General features: G+C 46.5%; 1 protein-coding gene and 1 pseudogene across 1 annotated transcript; both read right to left on the bottom strand.

Moving 5' to 3' along the window:
• Positions 1-2612: 2612 nt before the first annotated feature.
• On the bottom strand, positions 2613-4720 carry LOC110310994 (annotated as a pseudogene).
• Positions 4721-12025: 7305 nt separating this feature from the next.
• On the bottom strand, positions 12026-14557 carry C15H8orf33 (chromosome 15 C8orf33 homolog). Its single transcript, XM_021183772.1, has 5 exons — positions 14274-14557; positions 13899-14189; positions 13678-13762; positions 13068-13214; positions 12026-12508 (listed from the first exon to the last, which is right to left on the bottom strand). Exons 1-5 carry the CDS (start codon positions 14277-14279, stop codon positions 12369-12371), a joined length of 669 nt encoding a protein of 222 aa, XP_021039431.1. The 5' UTR covers positions 14280-14557; the 3' UTR covers positions 12026-12368.
• Between the last annotated feature and the right edge of the window lie 11375 nt (positions 14558-25932).

Genomic DNA, 25932 nt, shown 5'->3' with positions numbered 1-25932 from the left:
AAATTCGCCTGCCTCTGCCTCCCAAGTGCTGGGATTAAAGGCGTGCACCACCACCATGCCCAGCAGTGCACATCTCTCTCTCTCTCTCTCTTTTTAAAGATTTATTTATTATTATATGTAAGTACACTGTAGGTGTCTTCAGACACTCCAGAAGAGGGAGTCAGATCTCATTACGGATGGTTGTGAGCCACCATATGGTTGCTGGGATTTGAACTCTGGACCTTTGGAAGAGCAGTCGGGCGCTCTTACCCACTGAGCCATCTCACCAGTCCCAAAGTGCACATCTCTTAATTCCAACACTCTGGAGGCAGAAGCAGGTGGATCTCTGTTAACTCAAGACCAGCACAGTTGTCATGATTTGAATATGCTTGGTCCAGGGAGTGGCACTATTTGGAGGCGTGTTGGAGTAGATGTGTCACTGTGGACATGAGCTTAAGACTCTCATCATAGCTACCTGGAAGTGAGTATTCTGTTAGCAGCCTTTGAAGAGTGGAAAAATACTGACTGCCCTGAGAACATGGGCCCCGGCCCCTTGCCAGATGGTCTAATTACCCGGAACTTTTGAGAAAAACAACCGCAGAATGTTTCAATGTTCCAGGTGCCTTGAAGTAAATATCCGCCCCTAGACTTCCCCTATTTCCTCCCCAATCCTCCCCCTAGTTTGTGGTTTTTGCCTTTATAAGCCTGCTGAAAAATAGGGTCAGGGTCGAACTCCTCTACCCCTGCTTGGTGTATGAGTCTCGGCCCCAGCATGCTGGTTTGAGCTCTTGTCCCGTCTTCTCGCTGTTAATAAACTTCCTCGTGTGATTACAACAAGTTCGGTCTCAGTGTCTCGCTGGGTGCGTGCTATTCCTGAGACTTGAGTGAGGGTCTCTCTTTGGTGGTTCTTCACCTTCAGATGAAGATATAGAACTTCCAGCTCCTCCTGCACCATGCCTGCCTGGACGACGTCATGCTCCTGCCTAGACTGAACCTCTGAACCTGTAAGACAGCCCCAATTAAATGTTGTCCTTATAAGATTTGCCTTGGTCATGGTGTCTGTTCATAGCAGTAAAACCCTAACTAAAACAATGGTCTACAGTGTAAGTTCCAGGACAACCAGGGCTACACAGAGAAACCCAGTCTCAGAAAAAAATGAACAAAACAAAAAGAAGAAGAAGAAGAAGAAGAAGAAGAAGAAGAAGAAGAAGAAGAAGAAGAAGAAGAAGAAACATTCATTTTAGCTTTCATTTCCTGCTTTCATGGAGCCATAACATTAAGTAACAGTCAAAGTTTTAGGTCCTTCCTGAGCATTTACACACAGTGGGCCTTGTAGACTTCCATGATATGCTTGTGGTTTTCAAATCCCCCTTTGGACATCTTTTTTACGACGTTTCCTTTAACCTTCAAGAAGTTCCTGATGCCTCCATAGCTCACTACCTCCCTTAGGTAGCTGATATAAGATCATCTCTGCTGAATCCTTTCTACAAATATTCCAATCATTTCCACTCAGGAACATTTGGATTGGGTGAGTTTGAGTCAAGTCGCACACAGTGCTGTGCACTGTGATCTCAGGGAGCTGTCATGCAGGTCAGGTGACATCAACTCTATGGAAATGGGGTCTAGAGGGAGCGCTCACCCTGTTCTGCTTTCCTGTGGGTGCTGGGCTGCTGTGGTTGCAGGATGGTAGTCCTTAAGCTTAATGTCTTAATTAGGGTTTCCATTGCTGTGAAGAGACACTATGACCATGGCAGCTCTTATAAGGGACATTATTTAATTGTGGCTGGCTTACAGGTTCAGTCCATTATCATCAAGTTGAGAACATGGCAGCATCTAAGCAGGCATGGCACTGGAGGAGCTGAGAGTTCTACACCTTGATTCGAAGGCCAACAGGAGAAGGAAGACTGGCTTCCAGGTAGCTAGAAGGAGGGTCTCAAAGTCCACCCCCCCCCCGCCACAGTGACACACTTCCTCCAACAAGGCCACACCTACTAATAGTGCCATTCCTTGAGCAAAGCAAGTTCAAACCGCCATCATTAATACCAAGCTGGGCATGAAGTGGTGGTAGTAAAACAGAGTAGACCACTAACTGCATGCGTTGTTTCAAGGGATATTTATCATGTTCCTTGAACAACGCTCTCCTAATGCTGCAAGCCTTCAATTCCTCTTAAGGGCTCTGAAAAGTTCCTTAGGGCTGGTTTTTGTTTGCTTGTTTGTTTGTTTGGTTGGTTGGTTGTTTTGTTTTTGTTTTCAGTAGCTGCATTGTTTCACAAAGGAAACATTTCCAGCATCCGGCTCTGCTGCTCCGCTGCTTTCATTCATCCCTGCTTGCCTTTATAGCAAGCATTTTAACAGCATCCTTTACTATACTGAAATGACACTGATTGTTACTATGACCTGCCCAAACACACATTTTCTTTCTTTTTTTTTTTAATCAGGAAGAACTACTTTTATTATTCTAAATGCAGTGCACAGATAGCCACCAAAGGTCACTTGGGAAAATGGTTTACCTCTTTTTGTATTCTAACAGAGGTAGGAAGTCATCTACTGTATAGCATCAATCCTTGAGGTACATTGGGAAGGAAATGGCCCAATCTTTCCACCAAATAATACACACCTTAGTACGTCTTATAAAACAAAAAGAACACATGATATAACATATCCCTTGAAACAGGGAAGAAAAGATCATTCGGTGGGAATATCTTTGGCCTCTGCACCAGTTTGTTCCAGCTCATCTTCCATGATTCCCAGGATAGCTATAACAGGTAACGTGCTTCCTGCATCTGCTGTTGGCATAGCTGCTTCATTTCTGGCCTCAGCAGCCTCACCTCTGGTCTTGTCTTCGACGTTCCTGGTTTCAGATGCTGTTTCACAGGTCTGCTCTTCTAATAGCTTTTCAGTGTGGGGGGTCACTGCTGGACTCTGCTGTGTCCACAGGCCCTTCTGCTTCAGCTAGGACTTCACTATGCTCTGCAGCAGGTTCTCCTTCCCCCTCTACAGCCCTCACTGCTGCTGTGATCACCTCTGCTAAGACTTCTGCAGCTACCTCCTCTGGTGTCTCCTCCTTCTCCTCATTTTCATCTCCTTCTGTCTCAAGATCAGCAGCTGACAAAAGGATCCTCACCCTTGAGGTATTTTTTTCCAGCATCTTCACTATATGTTTGTTGTTCAAAACACTCTTAGCCACATGGAGACTTGTTTTCTTGAACTGCTCAGCAGCCAACCTTCGATTATGGTTTTGGTCCACGGAATACAGATGCCACTGGAGGAGCTGATGCTGTGCAGGAATCAGCATGTCACAGACCAGGCAATGTGCGGCTTCAATCTTTTTGAAGAAATGCTTCTGGCCAATGCCTTTGAATGGATCTGGTTTGGGTTTAGGACTCTCCTTCTCCAACAACTCCTGACGCCGTTTCTCAATTTTCTTATTCCTGTTTATGATGTACTCCTGGAGGAATTCTACTGTCTTGTCGGGCAGTTTTGGTACTTGTAAATCGCAAAGTCTCTTTGTGAAATTTACTTTGCAGATGCTTTTGAATTTCTTCATCTTCAAAGCTACGAAACTTGCATACAGAACAGGCAAACAATCCTGTCAGCTGCTCCGTCCCTCATCCTGTCTCTCCTCCTTTGTTTCTCCCGTCTTCTTCACATCCTCATCCTCGTCCTCCTTTTCTCCTCTCTGCTTCCTGGAGTCACACAAGTCATCCTCCCCCCCTGAATTCTTTATCTCCTGACCATAAGTCACCAGCTCCATCATCGTTTTCAGATAGATCTCCGTCACTGTCAGCATGGGCCAGTTTGGCATCAGGTTCTTCATACAATGGAAACTGCTTCTGCTTCCTGCCCATGTTGTCTGGTCCAAAGTGTTCAAAACCCCTCCTTCTAGGCCAATCCCGTATCCACGTCTGGGACCGGCCACATCCGTAAGGCATGGTACCACCAAAACCGCCCACCCCTTGCATGCCCATCATGCTGTAGTCAGGGGCCATGGACTGGGAGAAGAGGGAAGAAGGTGGCCTGCTGGTGGAGGGTCCACCGAGACCATGGCCACCCATGTAGTTTTCAGCTCATTCCACGTAGTGGATAAGGGCTCCGAGGCTGAGGGTGGCATGAAAGGGTCACTACGCATGAAGGTGCTGGAGTTGCTCCGGTCTTGGAAGCGGCCCTGGCCCCAGCCCCTCAAGAAACCATCAAGGGAGCCCCGCTCTGGGGCTGGGTCCCGACAGTCGTTGAATGTCCCACCAAAGCTACCATTGAGAAAAGTTCCCAAGTCAAAGTCATAATCATAACTGTAGCCGGGGTGGTAGGGATTATGCTCAGGTATACAGGGACTGGTGTTGTAGGACTCGTATGGCTGGAAGCAGAAGGAGCTGTCTCGGTCCTGCACGCCCTCCCCACCGCTGCTGATCCCACCCCTGCCTCCTTCCTTAGACAACATGTCCAAACCTTGATTGATCTTGGCAATGAGCGAGTCTGAGTTGTCCGTACATGGTTCTGGGGCAAAAGAGGCCACATGCATGGCAGGGCTCCCAGCTGCCAGGCCACCATCATTGGTCTTGGTGGCCTCCCACGAGGCTGGGCCGTAACTATAGGTTGTTCCTGCAGGGACACTGGTGTTCTGGGCGTTGTAGTACTTGTAGTTTTCATAACCTTGCCAGCTGGTCATACCACTTCCATATGTACCCTAGGTGTTGGCAGGTCCAGCACTCCATGCCCCGTAGCCTCCATAGCCTTGCTCCATGCCAGCAGATCCTTGTCTTAAATTCGCTCACCCAAACGCACATTTTCAAAATGATCAATGTAATGATCTGATTCCAGAGGAAAGTTGTTGAGATCTTAATCCCACAACCCACCTCCCACCCTCAAACATAGCTGTAGCCATTTTGTTCCATGCCCACCAGTTATTTCATGCTGTTGCTGTAATATGCCTGCCAGTCATTGACGCAGAAAGAAAACTTGACTCAGAGAAGGGTCATGCTGATCACATACCCTGTCATGTTCTTAGGCGTGTTAAACTTAAGAAATTCAACAACTGTAAGCTCCACTTAGGACCAGGTCAGTTAGAACTGTTCTGGCTAGCTAGCCAAAGTAGCTTGACTCAGAGCTGACCATCCGGCAACATTTCCTGTACCTGCACATGAGATCATTATAGTTTTTGCAGTTTTAGCCTTCATAAGCTGGTAGAAGATGATATTGGGGGGGGAGGGGGCTGGAGAGATGGCCTCCGAAGTTAAGAGCACTGGCTGCTTTTCCAGAGGTCCTGAGTTCAATTCCCAGCAACCACGTGGTGCCTCACAACCATCTGTAATGAGATCTGGTGCCCCTCTTCTGGCATGCAAGCAAAACACTGTATACATAATAAATAAATCTAAAAAAAAAGATGTTCAGGGCTATAGCCTCAGCCCAAGAATTCTGAGCTATGGCCCTGATTGATCAGTCTTAGGGTGTGCTGAAGTGGAAATTTCTGGTTTCTTTGGAGACCCAGTTGTGTCATGTGATGTCTCTCTGGGAACTGTCATATGAGAGGATGCTTTGTTGAGGGAGACACATGGGGAGATGTTTTATTGAGAATAGATACGTGGTGTTTTTCTGGAAGCAGCCTGGGAAGGGGGCATGTGATATTTTGCTAGACCAGACACTTGCGAGAACAAGTGATGTTTGGAAAGAGTGTAACTATAACCAAGAGTGCACAACACTGGATGCCTTGTCATTCTTTACTGATCACCATTTGTAGTGACTTCATAGAGAGAAACGCCACCAAAGAACTTCTGGTGGTATTGGTGTTCCTGCAGCTTCTTGCCACTTCTGCGGACTCGGGTCGATTGGTAGAGCCTTGAAGTTTCTTCTGGACTGACTCGGGTCTATTGGTAGAGCCTTGAAGTTTCTTCTGGACTGACTTGGGTCGATTGGTAGAGCCTTGAAGTTTCTTCTGGACTGAACTGCCACTGCTGATTTGCGAATGGTGATTGTGAGTGGGTTAAGCTGCTGTTATTGATTCAAGTAAACTGAACTGCTAATATCCTGACCATCTAGATTGGATTCGCTCCAAAAAACTCTTTCTAAACAGGTCCACATTCTCCTTTGCCCTATTAACCTTTCCTTTCCACTCTCTCTGGTGGGCGGTGGGCTAGAAGGGAGTCATTTAAGGACCTTTATTAAAAGTAGGTTTTGGCCGGGCGTGGTGGCGCACGCCTTTAATCCCAGCACTTGGGAGGCTTCTGTTTTGTCTTAAAGTAAAACTGAATTTAGCCCTAGCAACAGGCAGAGTTTTCGTTTGTGTGAATGGCTGGTGGAGCATTCAAAACCAGCATGCTGTGGAACTGTCCTTCACATCATTATCCCCTGAATATTAGCCTGCACTCCACAGTCACTCAGACACCTGAGACAAGCTCCACACACCTGGCCCATTCAGACACCTGAGACAAGCTCCACACACCTGGACCTTGGAAACCTTTAGAACACACCCTGGGGACCAGGACTGCTCCTTTGAGATCAGGGCTTTAAGGAGAATGTTCATTGTTTTATTGCTGATATTGTTTATTTGTGGATTTTATTGGTTTTTTTGTTTGTTTGCTTTATTTGGTTTTAGTTTTTTTGGTTTGGGGGTTTTGTTTTTGTTTGTTCCTTTGTTGTATCTGGTTTTGTTGTGTTTTTGGTTTTGTTTTGAGTCAGGGTTTCTCTGTGTAACAGCCCTGCAACTCTGTAGACTAGACTAGTCTGGAACTCACAGATGTCCTCATGCCTCTGCCTCCCAAGTGCTGGGATAAAAGGCATGCACCACCCTTGCCCAACTGTTGTTTTGCCTTTCAATTTGAGGTTCACCAAATTCAAAGATGGGTCTCCAACCAGTAAAGCAAACCGCTGACCACATGTCGATATGCAACTATGCTACAGTCACAGCTTGTAGGAAATTTAAAAACAATCACTAAATAATTTGAGGATGTGTTGGCAGATGTTTAAATGCTTATTTATTTCCTTTTTAATTGTTTAATGGATTTTATTTAGCGCATTCAGATGAACCAATACGGAAACTGATCTACTCAGAAAAACATCATTTCAGACTTGAGAGATGACTCAGAGGTTAAGAGTACTAGGAGTTCTTCCAGAGGGACTGAGTTCAATTCCCTGAAACATCATGGTGGCTCACAACCACCTATGATGAAATCTGGTGCCCTCTTCTGGCCACCAGAATGGCCACATGCAGGGAGAACACTGTATACACAATCAATCAATCAATCAATCAATCAATAAACAAATCTTTGAGAGAAAGAAAGAGAGAGAGGGAGAAGGATAGGGAGAGAGAGAACACTTCCCTCTTCTTAAGACCCTGGTGCTAAACGCAATGCTGACATCTTTCTGAGTTTGGCTGGCCCAATATTCTGCTTTCTTAGCAAGATCCTTTTGGTGTTTGGGTCAGATTGCCTCAAAAAGCCCTCCCATTGTCCCCACATGAAGATAACAGTGCTGTACAAAGAAATGCCGGCATCATGACCTGGTATAAGAAGCCAGTCCTGAGAGCCATTTTGACAGACGAGTCATGATTTTATGGTCTCTAAAGGTCCTAGCAAATGGATCTCTACTTAGTGACCACCACCAGCTTCTGCAAGCTGTGTCTTGTAACCACCATCACCTTTACCTGACCTCTTAGATATATGTGACCGAGTTAGTCAGCATTGCACGGCAATGCAGGCGCTAGGCTCCTGCACTCATTCTAATGTCTCTCAAACCACGGTCCTTTACACACCTGCCCTTTGTCTGCAGCACCCACTTGCTATAAGTATATCTTGCTGACACGCAGATATTCTGAGGCATGTATTTCTTAGAGTCCCCCCAACAGCAAGAACAACCTGCCTGGGAATTATATCATTTATATTAGATTTATATAATCTATATCATTTATATCAAAGTTGATCCTTTCCTATATCAATCACAATCATGTGGTCTTTCTACATAAGATGAACGGAAGGGAAAGAAAGGAAATTTTTTTCTTCCACCAGGGGGCACCATGACAATTTTCATTTTCAAAAGAAACTATATGGGCCAGCTTAAAAAAAAATTTCCAAATTGGAATATTGAAATAAATGGACAAAATTGAAGCAGGATTATCTTAACCAAGACATTGATTCAGTTGTGACTTTAAAATTCCTATAAAATGAGCCGGGCATGGTGGCGCACGCCTTTAATCCCAGCACTCGGGAGGCAGAGGCAGGTGGATTTCTGAGTTCGAGGCCAGCCCGGTCTACAAAGTGAGTTCCAGGACAGCCAGGGCTATCAGAGAAACCCTGTCTCGAAAAAAAAACCAAAAAAAAAAAAAAATCCCTATAAAATGATTCATTTTGCTAAGAATATGTTCATCTCTCTCAGAGACACAATGTTGGGACATTAAAAATTATAACTTAATGACCAATGTGTGATAACCATACATTGTTATCATCCCTCAAGTCTCAATCTAAACAGGATTTTCCCTCCTTTTTCAGATATCATGTCAGGAATTCTACAATACCTCCTAAAGGACAACAGATTATTAGAGATCACAACTTCCAAAAGAATGATATGCTAACAGAGGCCCCATGGGAGCCCTGTCCATAGGCACTGTGGCAGAGTTGACATGGCACACAGGGACTGCTAGAGCTCTGGCATTCATTCATTCATTCACTCACTCATTCATTCATTCATTACCACTACTAAGGACCAATTACAAACTAGATTCCCAGGATCTAGGGTTATAATGGTATAAGAAATATTGGGATTTGCCTTAATGGAACTTGATACGTAAAAGAAGACCCTAGCAGGCAAATAAAACCAGATACATTTTCCCGTGGAGAAATCAGCAGAAAGCCCCAGCCACACCCTACCCAGTTGGTGAGGGACTGGGGGCAGAAGTTGTTGAAAGAAAGAATGCTTGAATGCTTTTATCAACCCTGCCAGGGTTGACATCCGTAGTGTACCCACTTACAAAGCACACCATTGCGTTGATGCCAAGTGGCTCACACTGTCCTTGCCAGGCTGCGTTTAACAGGCTGCTTGCACCAAGTTGGAGAGATGGCTTCTGCTGAACTTTCCCACAGTCCATGGCCATGCTTCTTTCACACTGTAGCTTTGGTACAGTGTGAACCAAATTTCATACATTTCACCAGCAGGATATTCAGTGAGGCTGTTTTTGTAGCCGGGCAGTGGTGGCGCACGCCTTTAATCCCAGCACTTGGGAGGAAGAGGCAGGCGGATTTCTGAGTTCAAGACCGGCCTGCTCTACAGAGTGAGTTCCAGGACAGCCAGGACTACACAGAGAAACCCTGTCTCGAAAAACAAAACAAGACTGTTTTTATGGTTGGTTTGTTTGGCTGCTCTGTGTGTGTTGTTGTTGTTTTGTTTGTTTTTTGTTTTGTTTTTTAAAGACAGGGTTTCTCTGTGTAGCCCTGGTTGTCCTGGAAGTCTGCCTGGCTCTGCCTTCCGAGTGCTGGGATTAAAGGTGTGTGCCACCACTGCCCAGCGAAGCCGTAAGATGTTATCATCTGTCATTAATTAAAACAGAAAGAGCTGTTCTAACATACTTAGAATTCATTGTGTTAGCCCAATGAGTTTCAAGCAATGGGATGTTTCACTGCCAAATTTAATGCCAGTTTATGTTCTACTCATCTGAATTAAAGTCAATCTGCACCAAAATAAGAAAATACAAAAACCCCTTAAGCACAACTAAATTCTGTTTTATGGAGCTAAGAGATATTAAGCTGCTGAAACAGATGTTTTTAAAATTGACTATGGAATAGCTGTCCTCTGTTTCTCAAGAATAAATGCACTCTTAGACCTTGGTTATTCATAGTAACCCAGGCTTCCCAAAGGCTTAAATAGTTTGGAATTGCTCCAAACCCAAAAAGGGGTATGAGAAAAAGGAAAGGGTAAGGAGCTAGGGAGAGTGGGAGAGGTTGGACCAACAGAGAGCCAGCCAGCTTTTAGAAGTAGATCAGGAGCCCTAGCAACAATGAAAGGATGCTTGGAGATTACATCTGATTGGCTTACCAGCCAGAAATGGTTGGTTCTGATTGGCTGGTGATGATGCTTCCAACTAGTCAGCCTTCTGCAGGGAAGTAAATTTATCTGGCAGAAAGGACAGGCGGTAAAAGCCAGCAAGAAGAAAAAGAAAGAGATCTGGACAAAAGAACAGCAGATTATTTGTAACATGGTGGCAGCTGAGACAAATGAAATCAGACACCTATTTATGTAATAGCTTACAGTTTGCAAAATGGGTTACCATTATCTTCACATGCTATTATCTTGACAGGGAGATTTCCCCCTAACCCTTAGCTAACTTTAGTACCCTAACCCATATAGAGCTACAGCCAGAACCCAAACTCTAGACCCCAACCCTCACCTAACCCTCGACTTACCCTAACACTAAGTATTGAATAGTGTTGAAAAAAACAGAGCAGGGCTGGAGAGATGGCTCAGCGGTTAAGGGCACTGACCGCTCTGCCGAAGGTCCTGAGTTCAAATCCCAGCAACTACATGGTGGCTCACAACCATCTGTAATGAGTTCTGATGCCCTCTTCTGGTGTGTCTGAAGACAGCTACAGTGTACTTATATATAATAAATAAATAGATCTTTTAAAAAAAGAAAAAGAAAGAAAGAAAAAAGAAAAAAGAAAAAAACAGAGCAAGCAATAAACAATGACATGTTTCTGGCCTAAGCAACTAGACAAGATAGTAAATATCACTGACTAAAAAGCACACGGAGATTAGGTATTTCTGTAACAATGCTGAGTTTGAACTGCCCACAAAATACTCACCCAGAAAGGGCAAACGCAGCTGGACTCCAGGTTGTACTTAGTCTAGTTTGGGCAACGCCAGCAGACCACACTGTTGTAATACTCACCCAGAAAGGGCAAACGCAGCTGGACTCCAGGTTGTACTTAGTCTAGTTTGGGCAACGCCAGCAGACCACACTGTTGTGAACACTGCTGGTTTACCTGAAGATCTGAACTCAGTGGAGCAGTGGGTACAGTACAGATGTCAACCCTGGCAGGGCTGGCCAAATGGCTGAGTAAAGGCAACTGCCACCAAATCTAAAGACTGCGCTTCCACACAGGTGCAGGCCATTTGATCACACTGTGAGCCCCGAGACTGTGTTGCTTACTGCAGAAACCTGTCTTTAGTTGTGGTGTGGCTCGGCTGTAGCTCATGCCTTTAATCCCAAATCATGAAGGTGGTTTGTAGAAGGAAGCACAAGATTGGAAAGTGACTTCTGAGTGGCAAAGTGACAAATCAGAAAGATTTGACACAATAGGATATGCCCCACCTCACTGGAAGTGAGAGGAAAGTTACTTAAGCGGAAGGGGCAGGAGCAGGGGCAGGGGAGAGAGGGCATGGGGAGGCAGTTTTACCAGGTTGCAGGAAGAGAACAAGCTAGACACAGGTGAAGACAGAGTGAGCTAGAGAATGAGAAGGAGCCAGAGGATTAGAACGGATTGCCAGAGTTAGTCTGAGGCCAAGCAGAGTTAAAAATAAGAGGCTGAGAGAGAGAAGCCAGATTGAGTCAGCAGCTAGGAGAGGCGTTTGAGTCAGAACAGCTGAGTTGACAGAGTTCAGAAAGTGCTAAAAAGGGTGAGCTTATTCAGCAGTAGGTCTCAGACACTGAAAACATTCTAGGCCTAGATAAGACCCAGGCGAGAAGCTTCCAGGACCAGGGCTAGGTTAGCAGACGAAGGCAGTGAGCCTCTGGAGACAGTTACACCAGGCAAATAAAAGATACTTCCATACACACAGCATGCTCATACCCACACACGTAAATACCACGCACACACATAAAGGTTGTGTTGTGTTTGTTTTGATGCAGTCGGCTAAGACTCAGCTCAGGCTAAGACAGTGAGTAGCTTCTTGGCTCCTAAAAACAAAATGTGGCTTGATGGAGAGCACACTGGCTCCAGAAGACGACAACCTGCTGAGGGAAACAGCAACAACAGCAGCAAAGGATTAAGCCCTGGATCAGAGCTGGACCAAGCAGTCTTGCCTCCTCTAACATATTCAGAACTCTCTCTCTCACACCATCCTATTTCCTTAGGAAAGATTTATTAAGGCGATATAACAATATACAAAGCACTAGAAAATGTCTGGAGCATCCTTTCAAAAGTGAGCCCACTGTGTTCACAACTTCCCCACAGTTCCTTATCACCAGCAGCTACTCCACACCTCTCTTCTGACAGGAAGAACATTTCCTTCAAAGGTTTCCACATCCACATAGCAGCCTCACATAGGGCAGCTGCTTCAGGTCCATACTGCAGTGAAGGACAAACCAACCCCACTTCTGCTGAGAGAATTCCTGGGAAGGCCCTGCAATCAGGACACATCCCCACCCCACCTTGGAGGGGGATGAGCGGTCCAGCATGTAGGAGACTCTAAAAGAAATTGAACCGAAACTCTTCGCTGGTCAAGTCTGGAGTGGTTTTGGCTCTTTCTGCAGGACGAGGCCTGCAGACCCTTCCACTCTTCTTTCTGGTGGCCTCACCGACGAGCTGTACCTGGGCCGAATGGGTGGCTGTAGGAAGGGGGAGCAGAGAGTCAGAACTGAATAACAGCTAACTTTGATCCATGCAGTTACAATTACTCACACAACTTTCCTAACTAAAAAAAACTGAAAAATTATCTTAAAGTAAATAATGTCATTCCTGTATGAGACTCAAGAGATGTAGTAACTTACCAAAAATGTTATATGATCTAAGTAACAAAATTTAGATTATTTTCACAAGTTATTTCCAAGTTATTTATTATTTAGTCCCAGGAACTAAAGTCCAACTGGTACCTGGCTTTATGGCCAGTGAAGTGAGCCCAGGCTAAGACAGATGAGCTGTTTTTCTCATCCCCAAAACAGAACGAGGTGAGGACCTCGGCCCTCCTCCCCCCAGGACCTCTGTCCCCTAAGAGAGAATACTTTCTCCCCGCTTAGATTCCCCGCTCCACCCCCCCCCAGCACATCTCTTCCCACACCAACCCTGCTGAGCTGAGCCTCTCCCTACCCCCTTGACATTAATGTACTGAACCAATTGCTTTCTAGTTCCTCACCAACCTTTAGAACCAATTGCTTTCTAGTTCCTCACCAGCCTTTAGAGCCCGTAGGGCCTCCCTCCACTCTGCATCCATCTGAGCCCTGTAGTCCCCAAACAAGGAGCGCATCAGCTGTCTCTTCCGGGGCAAGGGGGTCTTTTCACTGCGCAGCGTTCGGATTGCCCCAACAGCCTGCTCTTCTGCAGATGAAAGAAAGAAAGAAAGAAAGAAAGAAAGAAAGAAAGAAAGAAAGAAAGAAAGAAAGAAAGAAAGAAAGAAAGAAAGGAAGGAAGGAAGGAAGGANAAAGAAAGAAAGAAAGAAAGAAAGAAAGAAAGAAAGAAAGAAAGAAAGAAAGAAAGAAAGAAAGAAAGAAAGAAAGAAAGAAAGAAGAGCGAGCTAGTGACTTCAAACACACTCCATATCATCCAACTACAAAGAATTCCCATCTGGCTGGGGTGGCGCACGCCTTTAATCCCAGCACTCGGGAGGCAGAGGCAGGCGGATCTCTGAATTCCAGGCCAGCCTGGTCTACAGAACTAAGTTTCAGTACACCTAAACAAAGCAAACCAACCAAAAGCAACAACCCCACCCGTTGGCAACACCATCAGACCACAAAACTGTCACCGTTTACATTTCCCTAACTGTAGAGAAGGGTCCCTCACTCTGCTTCGGGGTAGGTCTCTGCGTCTTGAGACCCAGCTCCAGCTGTTCCACACACCAGGCCAGCTCCCGCGCCAGCTGCTCCGCCTGGGACAGAAAGGAGGACATGGTTGTGATGGGTAACAGGGTCCCGCAGACCCCACTCCCATACCTTCGGCGCCTTAATTCCGCACAGCTCGCCCACAGAGGCAGGCAGAAAGCTCGCAGGGAGTACCATCCTTGCCTGGGCCTCAGCGCTAGGAGGAGCTTCGTCCGGGGCAGGTTTCTCCGAGGGCTTTTCGCTTCCATTTGTCCCAGAGACCCTGTTGGGGGTTTTCTTCTTCTTTTGCTTCATCGCCACTGTGTTGCCTACGGGATGGGTTCCGGCGGCGGAGTCGCATGCAGGTTGCACTGAACTGCGGAGAGGAGGTTCCGAGGCACCGGAAGCTGGGCGAGAGGGCCGGGATCTGCGCGGAGCGCGATGAGTTTTCCGACTTGGGGCTGCTGGTGCCTCCCGAGCAGGACGCCCTGGCTCCTGAAAAAACGTGGGACAGGACGAAATTCACAGGGTTTCCCCACTTAGGGCCTCGCCACAAACACGCCTTCTCCCACAGCTCACCGCCATTAGTCGGGGCAGGCGCCGGAAGCTGATAAATCCTAACTACCACAGCGAACTCACTCCTCTGGAAACACGTCTACGACACAAGGTTCCGCAGAAAGCGCAGCGGAGCCAGAGCAAGCGCTCAGCGCGGGACAGAAAGTACTCGGGTGGACGGAGCGCTTCAGGCTGTGCTTGTAATTTTAGGAGACAGAGTGCACGGGGATGAACTTAAAGGCCTCGGAGAACCCAGCAGAGTGTGCCGCCAAGAAACAAGACAATTGATTCCTGGAGAGAATGGAACCGGTGGGGTCAGGGGAACGCCTAGAGATAGGGCAAGGTGAATTATGCAGGACGAAGCGGGGCGGGGCGGGGCGGGGCGCCGGCGTTGACAGATGGCTCAGCTGGTCTCCTGTATGCTTCTGAATCCTGAAGAACTAGGCTCTAATGGCAATGAAGGAGTGAACTTTCCAACGAGAGTCGGGGCAAGCATGCAAAAAGCAAGAACTTCCTTCTTCCATGACCATTAGGCTGCCACCCGAAGACGTGGCCCAGATTTAAGCTGCTTCTTCCCACCTCAAACGAAAAATCAAGAAAAATTCCTTACAGGAATTCCTTACCCCTTGAGGTTTAGGATAATTACAGGTGTAGGTTGTCAAAATGACAAGAATAGCAATAGCTGTCATAGCGGTCTAGCCCTGGGACTACAGATACCAGATATGGAGCTACAGGATTTGGTATTTTTCCTACAGGCTTCTAATCCTGCTTTGTTTCAGTATTTCTTCGCTATGCCTCTATTCCACACTTTTGGAATGGCGACATATATACTGTGTCTTGTTTCATCACAGCAACAGAAAAGTTACTAACACAGGGACACTTTCACAAGAGTAAGTCTATGACAAAATATGCAAAATCACACACCTGAAATACCTATAACAAGCTGTATGCCAGTTAGACCCCTGTTGTATTATGGGGTGTCTCTGTATTTCCAGTTATTAACTCTGTACTGGCAGAAAGCTAAGTGCTGACAGGATTTTGGAATTGTCATTTCTATGGCCCATCCCCAGGTTTCCAATTTTGTAAATGTCTTCCAAACCTTCCCAAAAGATGAAGGTCAAGGTTCTAGTAATGTCTTAGGCGACCTAAGAGCCAGTCTAGCATGATCTTACTGCTGATTGGTTATAATAAAGATCTGACAGCCAATAGCTGGGGCAGGAAGTATGGGGGCGGAACGGAGGCAAGAGTATCTAAGCAGACACAGAAGGAGCAGGGAATGAAAGGGCTATCTAGGTGGCAGGGCCAGGCTGGAAGTCAGGTTAAGTTAGAAGCTAGCAGAGTCTGCCCTAGATAAAGGCCAAAAGCTTAAAACTGTATAGAAGTCTCGTGTCTGGTGTAAACCATAAGCAGGTCCTTGAGAGCTCCACAATAGACCCCAATAAAGCCGTTTTTCTGACACAAGGTGTAACTATCACTCAAGCTGGCCTCAAACTTGCCACCCTGCCTCGGCCTCTCTTTGCTTGGATTACAGTCATTCACCACCTTGCCCAGCTATGAGGCTGTTTCTTTCAGAAAAAGAAATACAATACAGAACAAGGTGTAGAACTGTTCTGTCAAAGCTTCAACTCTCCCCCTTGCCTGGTCTGGTTTATGACCTCAAAATATCAAATCAAATTGATCTCTTTGTGCCTTAGCTTCCAGAACACTGACCCTACAGGGCTATTGGCACAGTGCTCAGTCCATTGTCTGCTGAGTTAGGCCTGTACCACGCACTGAGACTCTTTTGTTTCCGTACACAAGCACGGGTTTCTCCTGCACAGAGGGTAAACCCTATAACTCCTGCTTTTCCAGAGCCCAGAATCAGTCTGGCTTGCCTAAGTAACAGCAATAGATTTGGCCAGAAGGCATCTGTCCTGGTTAGGTTTTCTATTGTTGTGATAAAATACCAGAACCAAAAGCATCTTGGGGGAGGGGGTTTGTTTTGTTTTGTTTTTAAAGTTTACAGTGCTCAGGTTATACTCTGTCACTGAGAGGATGTTGCTTCCTGACTTGCTCTGTCTGCAAGTGATGGAGGCCTGGCTTGTGAGGTTTCAGAGGGAAGCAATGACTCTATCAGGGCTATTTATGTGTTATCTTGATTTAAGACTCTGATTCTGAGCCCAGCGTAGTGGTGCACGCCTTTAATCCCAGCACTCGGGAGGCAGAGGCAGGCAGATTTCTGAGTTCGAGGCCAGCCTGGTCTATGAGTTCCAGGACAGCCAGGGCTATATAGAGAAACCCTGTCTCGAAAAACCAAAAAAAAAAAAAAAAAAAACCCTGAAGAATTGGAAAGGAGACCAGAGCCACTAAAATGAAACCTTTGCTTTCCTAGGTCACTCAAAATCTCCTGGGAAGTATTTCCTTGGAGCCAGCACCCAGAAACTATGGTCCAGAGGTGGACAAGGCTGCATCTAATGCTGGCAGCCAAACTTAGTAGTGCAAGAGTCTCCCAGGTGATACTGGTTTTAAAGGCATGAAGGGGTCAGGGAGAGCAGCCGAGGGTTGGCACTGTGTGGCCGGAGCTTGAGTCCCCGAAGAGCAGTGGAGAGTGAGGTGGGGAATGGGGAGAGTGCAGCCCAGTTGCAGCAGGGAACACCAGCATTTTGACATGCCAGCTCACGGGATGACTGCTAAGGATTGAGTCAGCTTGAATCTAAGAGATGAGCTGCTTGTGCCGTGTCTGTCAGAACCAGGAGAGCAGAGCAGTTTCAAGGTCTCTTGGAGCCCAGGGGATCAAGAGTGGACCCCACCATTAAGCACCAGCTCTTTGTACTTTTAAATTCTGGTTTCGCTTTGATTTGTTTATAACTGCCCTGGTTACTTTCTCTTGAAATAAGAAAGTATTTAACTTGTGTTTTGGTTGTATAGGAGACCCTGGAATTCGGAGAAACTTTGGAATTTTGGAAAGACTTTATATATTTCAGAGGCTCTGGATATTTATGTCAACTACGGTCATGTGAGGAAGAGGGATCCTCAATTGAGAAAAATCCCTCATAGGATTTGCCTGTGGTGCATGATTGATGGTTGATGTGGGAGGACACCGGCTACTGTGCCAGCCCTAGGTGCTGTAAGGGCTGAGTGAGCCAGGAGGAGAAAGCCACTTAGCAACACCCCCCACCCCCTCTGCCTATCTCTGCTTCACTTCCTGCCTCCAGGTGCCTGTCGTTCTTGGGTTCCTTCCTGACTTTTTCTCAGTGAGGGACTGTTACTTGGAAGTATGAGATTAAATCAACTCTTTTTTTCCCCAAGTTGCTTTTGGTCATGGTCCTTGTCTTAGGGTTTGCACTGTTGTGAACAGACACTATGCCCAAGGCAACTCTTATAAGGACAGCATTTAATTGGGGCTGGCTTACAGGTTCAGAGGTTCAGTCCATTATCATCAAGGCAGAGCATGGCAGCATCCAGGCAGGCATGGTGCAGGAGGAGCTGAGACTTCTACATCTTCATCTCCTAACCATGAGTTCCTCTACAACCAAACCACAAGGTAAATGCTCTCTTATCTCAAAAGAAAGTAACCAGGGCAGTTTTAAACAAATCAAAGCGAAACCAGATCTAATTAGTTTCTTATCCCAAGAGGGGATAATCAGAGAAATTGGATTCAAAGCAAAGCAAAACTAAAGGTCATTGATGTAAAATAGCTCCAGCCTCAATGGCTGGGATCCATTCCTGATCCTCTAAGCTCAGACGGGCTCCATTTCTCCAGCTCTGACGTTCACAGCACACACAGGTTATCACACAAGTGCAGGTTGACTCCACTCACAGCTGCTGCTCCCACGGGACTGGCATCTTCAAAATGTGGGGTCTCCTGCTGCAGTTGGGCTGCACCTTCACCAATAGCTTCTCCTGGGCTCTCTTCAGGACTCTGGTCCTGAGCATGGTGCCAGCCCTCTACTTCTTTTAATGACCCCTTCAACACAAATCCTTCTGTACCGAGTGCATACCTCTACCAATGGCCTCCTCCCGCCTCTCTTTAGGGGTATCTATCCAAGTGTACTGAACAACCGAGGCAGAGTGACCAGCAAAGATAGCATGGGGGTGAAGAAACTAGTCAGTAACCAGGGACTGTTTTGTTTTGAGCTGTTTTCCAGAGATGAAAGAAAATTTTCTAGGGTAAAGAAAACAACCCATTTGTGGGTGCCTAACAGATCTTTAAGACTGACAATGGCACCGGGTGGTAGTGGCACACGCCTTTAATCCCAGCACTTGGGAGGCAGAGGCAGGCGGATTTCTGAGTTCCAGNCCAGCCTGGTCTACAGAGTGAGTTCCAGGACAGCCAGGGCTACACAGAGAAACCCTGTCTCGGAAAAAAAAAAAAAAAAAAAAAAAAAAAGACTGACAGTGGCAGAGGAACAAAGCCCTGAAAGTAATGGTAATTCAGTCTGGAATTCAGAGTCTGCAGTGTCACAAGCAGATGCAGGAAACAGTCTGTCTCCAGCTTTGACTCCTCTGAGACTCTTGACAGGTGTGGGGCCCAAGGCTCTAATCCCTGCTCCTGCCTAAAGCTGATACTGGGTTTAGAACCCTGGTTGTTCTGTTTTAATTGGATCAGTTAATCAAACATGAGGTTGCATATCCTGATATGCACCTGAACCGTAATACAGTTGAAGTTGGAGACAAGCAAGTGTAAGATATGTTCTGAGGAGACCTGAGAAAGAAGTTGCAACATGAAGTTGAGAGCTGAGGATGTAGCTTTGTGGCAAAGCGCTTGCTGCTGTGTGTGAGAGGGAAGGGGTGAGCAGGGAGTGGGGAGCAGAGCCTCAAGTTTACAAGAGTGAGTGAAAGGAGTTTCCAGGGGCGGTGATGAGATCCACAGAGGAAGCTCTTCCCTGTCCCTGGGTCCCATAACCAAGCCTCCTCCTGACAGAAATAACTATGGAACACTTATGCTCAGCTCCTCAGTCTCACGTCTCCTACAGAAGTGGCAGCTGTGCCCCTTGCCCATCCTGTGTCCCAGTAAACATGGGCCTAAGTACATTTCCTTCTTGTCTTGGGCCCCCAGTGAGTATGGCCCAAGGTCAGTATCCATTTTCTGCCCTCACAGGCACACCTCCGGAAGTCATTCTTGTCCTCAACAGGCAGTTCAGAAAAGCAGTATGGCCGCAGGAGCCGGAGGCTCAGGTGGGGACCAGAGGCCTTGTGTCCAGACCCAGGTCTGAGTCATGGGGCTAGAAGACACCATTAGATGTTGTTGTATTTAGGGTTTCCATTGCTGTGAAGAGACACCATGGCCAAGGCAACTTTCATAAAGGGCAATAAAGGGCAATATTTAACTGAGGCTGGCTCAGTTTCAGAGTTTTGGTCTATTGTCATCATGGCTGGAAGCATGGCAGTATCCAGGCAGACATGGTGCTGGAGGAGTTGAGAGTTCTACATCTTGTTCCGAAGGCAAACAGGAGAAGACTCACTCTGGCCAGTCTTGAGCATATATATGCGACCTCAAAGCCCTCCTCCCCAACTACCCCACCCTGCAGTGACACACCCCCTCCAACAAGGACACACCTCTTTTTTTGTTGTTGTTTTGGTTGGTTTTGTTTTGTTTTGTTTTGTTTTGTTTTGTTTTGTTTTGTTTTGTTTTTTGAGACAGGGTTTCTCTATATAGCCCTGGCTGTCCTGGAACTCACTCTGTAGACCAGGCTGGCCTTGAACTCAGAAATCCACCTGCCTCTGCCTCCCAAGTGCTAGGATTAAAGGCGTGTGCCACCACCGCCCGGCTAAGGACATACCTCTGTAGAGAGAATCTCTCATAAGCATCACTTGTCAATGAGCATTGATGACCAATGAAGAGAGAAAAGAGAGATGGATGTGAATCAGGTAAATGAACTCAGGAAGACACTGCAAGAGACACAGAGGACACATGAAGGAAGAAGCAGGCCAGGACTGAAGTGAGGTAGCTAAGTGGTAGCCATAGAATAGTTTAAATGATGAAGTAAGTTAAGAGCCAGCCAGGGACTGAGCCAAAGCTTCTGAACTAGGCATTTAATAATAAATAATTAGCCTCAGAGTCGTCATTCCAGGAGCTAGGAAAGGAAAAGTGGTTAAATGTTGTTTTGTTTTGTTTTGTTTTTAACACACCTCCTAATAGTGTCACTCCCTGTGGGCCAGGCATTCAAACACTTGAGTCTATGGGGAATACACCTATTCAAACCACCACAAATGCTTCAAAGTACAGCTGCGGTCTGCAGCCATGCTTGTGAACAATGAGGCCAGAGAAGATGGAGCTGGGTGCTGGAGTCTTGACGTTTTGCTTGATGGCAAAAGCTGGGGCAGGGCCCAAAGGATTCCCAGAACCTGGGCACCTTTCACTAAGTCTCGCACTTTCCCAAACCCTGCAGGCCAGATCCTGCAGGCTGTAACAAAAACCACGGAAAAGAAGCTGCGTCTGCCGGGTTGGAGAGGTGGCTCAGTTGTCAAGAGCCTCTTCTTCCAGAGGAATAGGGTTTAATTCCCAGCATAGCCAAACAATAATTCCAGTTCTGGAGGGGATTTAAGGCTCACACATACATGTAGGCAAAACATATATAATAAAAATGGACATTAAAAGGGGGAGGGAGCTGGAGAGTTGACTCGGTGCTTAAGAGCACTGGTTGTTGTATAGGACCACGTGGAGGCTCATCTGGCTGTGAATAATAGATTTTTTTAAAGCCTTTAGGAACTATTAACTAGCAGACCACTAATTTCCAGCAACCCATCTTGGGCGCATCTCATTTTAACAGCCTCTACTGTTACAATGTTACAATATCCTTACAATGTTACAATATCCACCAATGTGTTTTTATATGTAAGTACACTGTAGCTGTCTTCAGACACTCCAGAAGAGGGCGCCAGATCTCTTTACGGATGGTTGTGAGCCACCATGTGGTTGCTGGGATTTGAACTCTGGACCTTCAGAAGAGCAGTCGGGTGCTCTTACCCACTGAGCCATCTCACCAGCCCCACCAATGTGTTTTAAATTTGCCTTGATGTCTAACTTTTTTTTGAGACAGGGTTTCTCTGTGTAGCCCTGGCTGTCCTGGAACCCACTCTGTAGACCAGGCTGGCCTTGAACTCAGAAATCTGCCTGCCTCTGCCTCCCAGGTGCTAGGATTAAAGGCATGCACCACCACTGCCCGGCGATTTATAATTTTTCTTTGTTCTGTAAAACTGTAAAACTTCACGAAACTGCTTTATCATTGGAACATGGAATTTAGGATAAGCTGAGTCTGGCTCCTAAGCTATGGTCACTCAGAATGGCTCCAGAATAAACCATGTCTTATTCCCTTCGGGTGCTGAGATTTTTGCTTCTACAAGGCACTCGGGTTATTGATACATTTTGTATCAATCTTGTGCAACAGCTTGTGAAGTGAGGATTTCTGGTTTCAGTGGAGACTCAGTTGTGTCCTGATGTCTCCTGGAAGCTGTCTTGTGAAAGGGTGTTTTGCCGAGAACAGACGCAAGGTGTTTTTCTGGAAGCTGTCTGGTGGAAGGGCGTGTGAGGTTTTGCTGGAGCAGATGCTTGGGAGGACGTGTGATGTTTGGAAAGGGTGAAGTATAACCCAACAGACAGTGGACGGTTGGCTCGGGCATTTCTAGTCTTCGCTGATGACGCTCTTGCCTTGGTTCACCTTTTGCTTGCTTTGCCGATCTTCACGTGTCATGACTGGGGAGAGAGGAGCTCACCGAAGAACTTCTGGTGGTGTTCTGGCTGTTTCTCACCACTTCAACAGACTCGTGCCTGATGGTTTCTTCTGGATCAAACAGCTGCTGATTCGTGTTTGGTGTTTTGTTAGTGGACTGGATGGCTGACAATGAAGATTAGAATAACTCCAAAGAACTACTTCTAAAACAGGTTCATGCACCCATTGTCCTCTTAACCACTTTCCTCCTCTACCTTTGCTCGGTAGGCTATAAGGGATGTTGAAGCATTTATGGACCTTTATTAAAGTAGGTTTTGAAAAATAGAAACCTACAAGCTAGTGGCTACTGTTGTGTGGCATTTTTCTCAGAATTCCTGAAAGACATGAGGAGGAGGCCTGTCTTAGTCAGTGTTTCTATTCCTGCATAAACATCATGACCAAGAAGCAAGTTGGGGAGAAAAGGGTTTATTCAGCTTACACTTCCATACTGCTGTTCATCACCAAAGGAAGTCAGGACTGGAACTCAAGCAGGTCAGAAAGCAGGAGCTGATGCAGAGGCCATGGAGGGACGTTCTTTTACTGGCTTTTCCCCCCTGGCTTGCTCAGCCTGCTCTCTTATTGAACCCAAGACTACCAGCACAGAGATGGTCCCACCCACAAGGGGCCTTTTCCCTTGATCACTAATTGAGAAAATGCCTTACAGTTGGATCTCATGGAGGCATTTCCTCAACTGAAGCTCCTTTCTCTGTGATAGCTCCAGCTGTGTCAAGTTGACACAAAACTAGCCAGTACAAGGCCCCTGAGGTTCTGGAAGTAAACAAAAGGTCTGGGAAACCAGAAAGATCCTTGACAGCTCTATAAAAAAGAAAAGAGTAAGCAACTGATGGGAGGTCTGGCCAGCCATGCTGCAGAGAGGGTTCTCAGATTGTGAAACCTGAAGCTCCAGGGCTTGAGTTTTCCTGGGTCACTGCCCATGCTAGGGGTACAGTTGTCTATGAGGCGTGGTTTTGAGTCATCTCTGCTCCCTCATACTCCTGTTAGTAACCCCAATAAAAACTCATCAATCATTACTTTGGTCTGTTGTGGGTTCCCTTGCTATGGTGAGTAGCTGTGGTGTGTGTGTGTGTGTGTTTCATCTTAGGAAAGTATGTCATGCAGTTATCTGCTCAGAAAACTATCCAGGGGATGACCATATCAATACTTGAATGTTTTTTCACTCATCCTTTTTATTATCACATCTATAACATCCTCATGCTTACATTTGTGCCCTTGGAAGACCATCCCCCAAGCACCCGGCAGCTGCTATCCTACTCTGCTTCCGAGTTTGACTTTTTAAGACTCTACATGTAGGGCTGGAGAGATGGCTCAGGGGTGAAAAGTACTGACTGCTCTTCCAGGGGTCCTGAGTTCAATACCCAGCAACCACATTGTGGCTCATAGTCTTCTATGTGATCTGTTGCCCTCTTCTGGCTTGCAGGCATATAACAAAAAAATCTTTTTTTTTTTCTTTCTAAAGTTATAAAAAATAAATAAATATTTTTTAAAAGAATGCCAACTGTTTTGTAATAATTTATTCCCTAATAGTTTATATCTTTTGTTTGTAATGTGGAGAATTTGTGTGTGTGGGGGGGTGAAGAATGGGTATATTTGCCTATTCCTCTCTCTCTCTCTCTCCCCCCCCTCCCTCTCTCTCTCTCTCTCTCTCTCTCTCTCTCTCTCCAGCCCCTTGGTTACTTTTCTTTGCTTTATAGTCTACAAATTTCCAGGTAATTTTCATAAGGTTATCAAGTCAGTCAGTGTTTCTGAAATTCCAACAAGGCTTGTTGGGTGAATATTTTACATAACAACAGTTTGTGTCTAATATGCCTATTAAACAAGCATTTAATTACGTTTTGTAAATGTTCTAAGAACACCCCTACAAAAAATAAACTACCTGCTTAAGGAATTTGGGTTTTTCACTCGCCTGTCAAATCGTCGATTCGTTCCTAAGTGAGCAAGATGGCCGCTGGGTCCACAGTGTCCACTGCCCTTGACCGGTCAGACCTGATTCCACACAGCAGGTGAGGTCTTGTATGTTACACTCCACAGAACTGTGTGTCATGAGCCAGGAGTAGAAGGGCCCACCACTGAGAAGGCTTTATCAGGGCTGTTCCTTCTTTATGTTAGTCTGAGCCCTTCAATGAGATACTCGCCACACACCCGGGGCTCACTTTGCCTTGGGGATCAACATACCTATTCTTCATCTCTATAATGAAAGGTAGAGGAAAGCCTTCTCTTTTGTAAGATGGTGGATCCCTGGTACGAGCGTCTGTGCACACTTACTGTGTCCTATCTGGTCTGCAGGTGTCACCTATGCCCAGCCTCAGCGTGCATTCTAAGAAGGCAGAGAGGTTAAGCCCTCAGCTCCTGCACCATCTCCTTGGACTCCTGCAGCCCAGGCCTGTCTGAGTGACACTCTGCTGTGACCCACTCTGGATCTTCAGTCTCTGGGCTCCTCTACTGCTACACTGTTTAACTGGAAGCCAACCACCATCACCATCAGCAGCCAGGTACTGGGAACTGGCTCCCCACTGCTGTCCTCATTCCGGAATGATGATCGCCACACCTACAGCCAGCCTTTACAGAGTCACCTGTGTTATGCATTATGTATGGACTCAAGAGGCCAGGGCTGGATGCCAGCAAGGTGACGTCTCTTAACCCCTTGTACCGTAAGTAGAACCTTCGTTTTCCTTCTAACACCAGAGAGTGTGCTATAACAGCTGTCAGAATCCTTTGCTTTGCCCTATAGGCCTGACCCCATAACCAGGCTGGCCACAGCTCTCTTGCTTCATGCTGTCTTGTTTTTTTCCTGGCAATGTTCACATTGCTCTGTTGTTCCCATCCCACTCAGAGCCCTTCCTAGATCTCTTTGCAAATCCTCCTTAGAGGCTCACTTGTGCAGAAAGGGATGACTAGGCTAAGGGTGGAAATGGTGCAGACCATGCAGAGATCAGCATGGGCTAAACAGAGTATGTTGTAAATGGGAGGGGCGGGGAGATGAGGGATGTGAGAAGGTCCCAGAGTGGCCTGAGAATAGACCTACTGACCAGACTTAGCAGACGCAAGATGTTAAGTATCTTGCCAAGAGGTCCTTGCTGGGGACGGTGAGCAGAGGGCGGGAAGCACAAACGCCCTTCCAGAGTGGGCTGGAGGCTTGTGCTGAGAGGGACTCTTATTCTGTTTTGGTTTTGACTCGTATTCTAAAAGCCACGGTTGGTGCCTGGAGAGATGGCTCAGCACTTAAGAACACTTGTCGTTCTTTGCAGAGGACCGGGCATCAGTTCTCAACACCACAAGGGTGACTCACAACCATCCAAACTCCAGTTCCAGGGCATCCAACGCCCTCTTCTGACTTCTTCAGGCACTACTCGTGTGTACGTGGTGTACGTGCATTCGTGCCGGCAAAACACCCATAAACATAATGTAAGAAAACAGCTTTAAGCAGCTGTGGAACAAAGGGGCAGGGCGGGCATCTCCAAGGACCTGTTTTCCAACATCCGTGTTTGCATAAACTAGGAACTGTCAACTTCGTTAGAAATCTAGAAAACCGTCACAGGTGTCCCACAAGGAATGAAGTAGTAGATGGAGAGGCAGCTGTGGGGTGGAAGGAACACTACTTTGTTTTCTTGCTGCTGGGGCCCCAGCCCCTGCCCTGCTTGTTGTTAACAAGAAGGAAACCTGCACCGCCAGTGTAAGACCTGCGTCCCGAATTCCCTGGGGAACAGGGAACAGCGGGTCTTGCTCAGAAGTATCTGGCCCTAACAGGTCTGGGCTTTCCTTGAACGGACTAGTACCAGGCCTTTATCTCTTCTGCCTAAGTCATCATAGGACATGGAAACAGCTCAGAAATATCGTCATCCTAAAGGAAGCCACCTGGCTTATTGTTCCCTGTGAATGTCACCTACTAACAACCTAGGGAGAGAGGCTGGGAAGACAGTTTCTTGGGAGAAGGGAGAGAATTCAGAAGCAGAATTGGAGACTTTTTCTTTTTT

The sequence above is a fragment of the Mus caroli genome, chromosome 15 (assembly GCF_900094665.2).
Source record: "Mus caroli chromosome 15, CAROLI_EIJ_v1.1, whole genome shotgun sequence".
NCBI classification, from domain to species: Eukaryota; Metazoa; Chordata; class Mammalia; order Rodentia; family Muridae; genus Mus; species Mus caroli.
The sequence above is the reverse complement of the archived record's forward strand: the minus strand, read 5'-3'. Positions and strand labels throughout refer to the sequence as shown.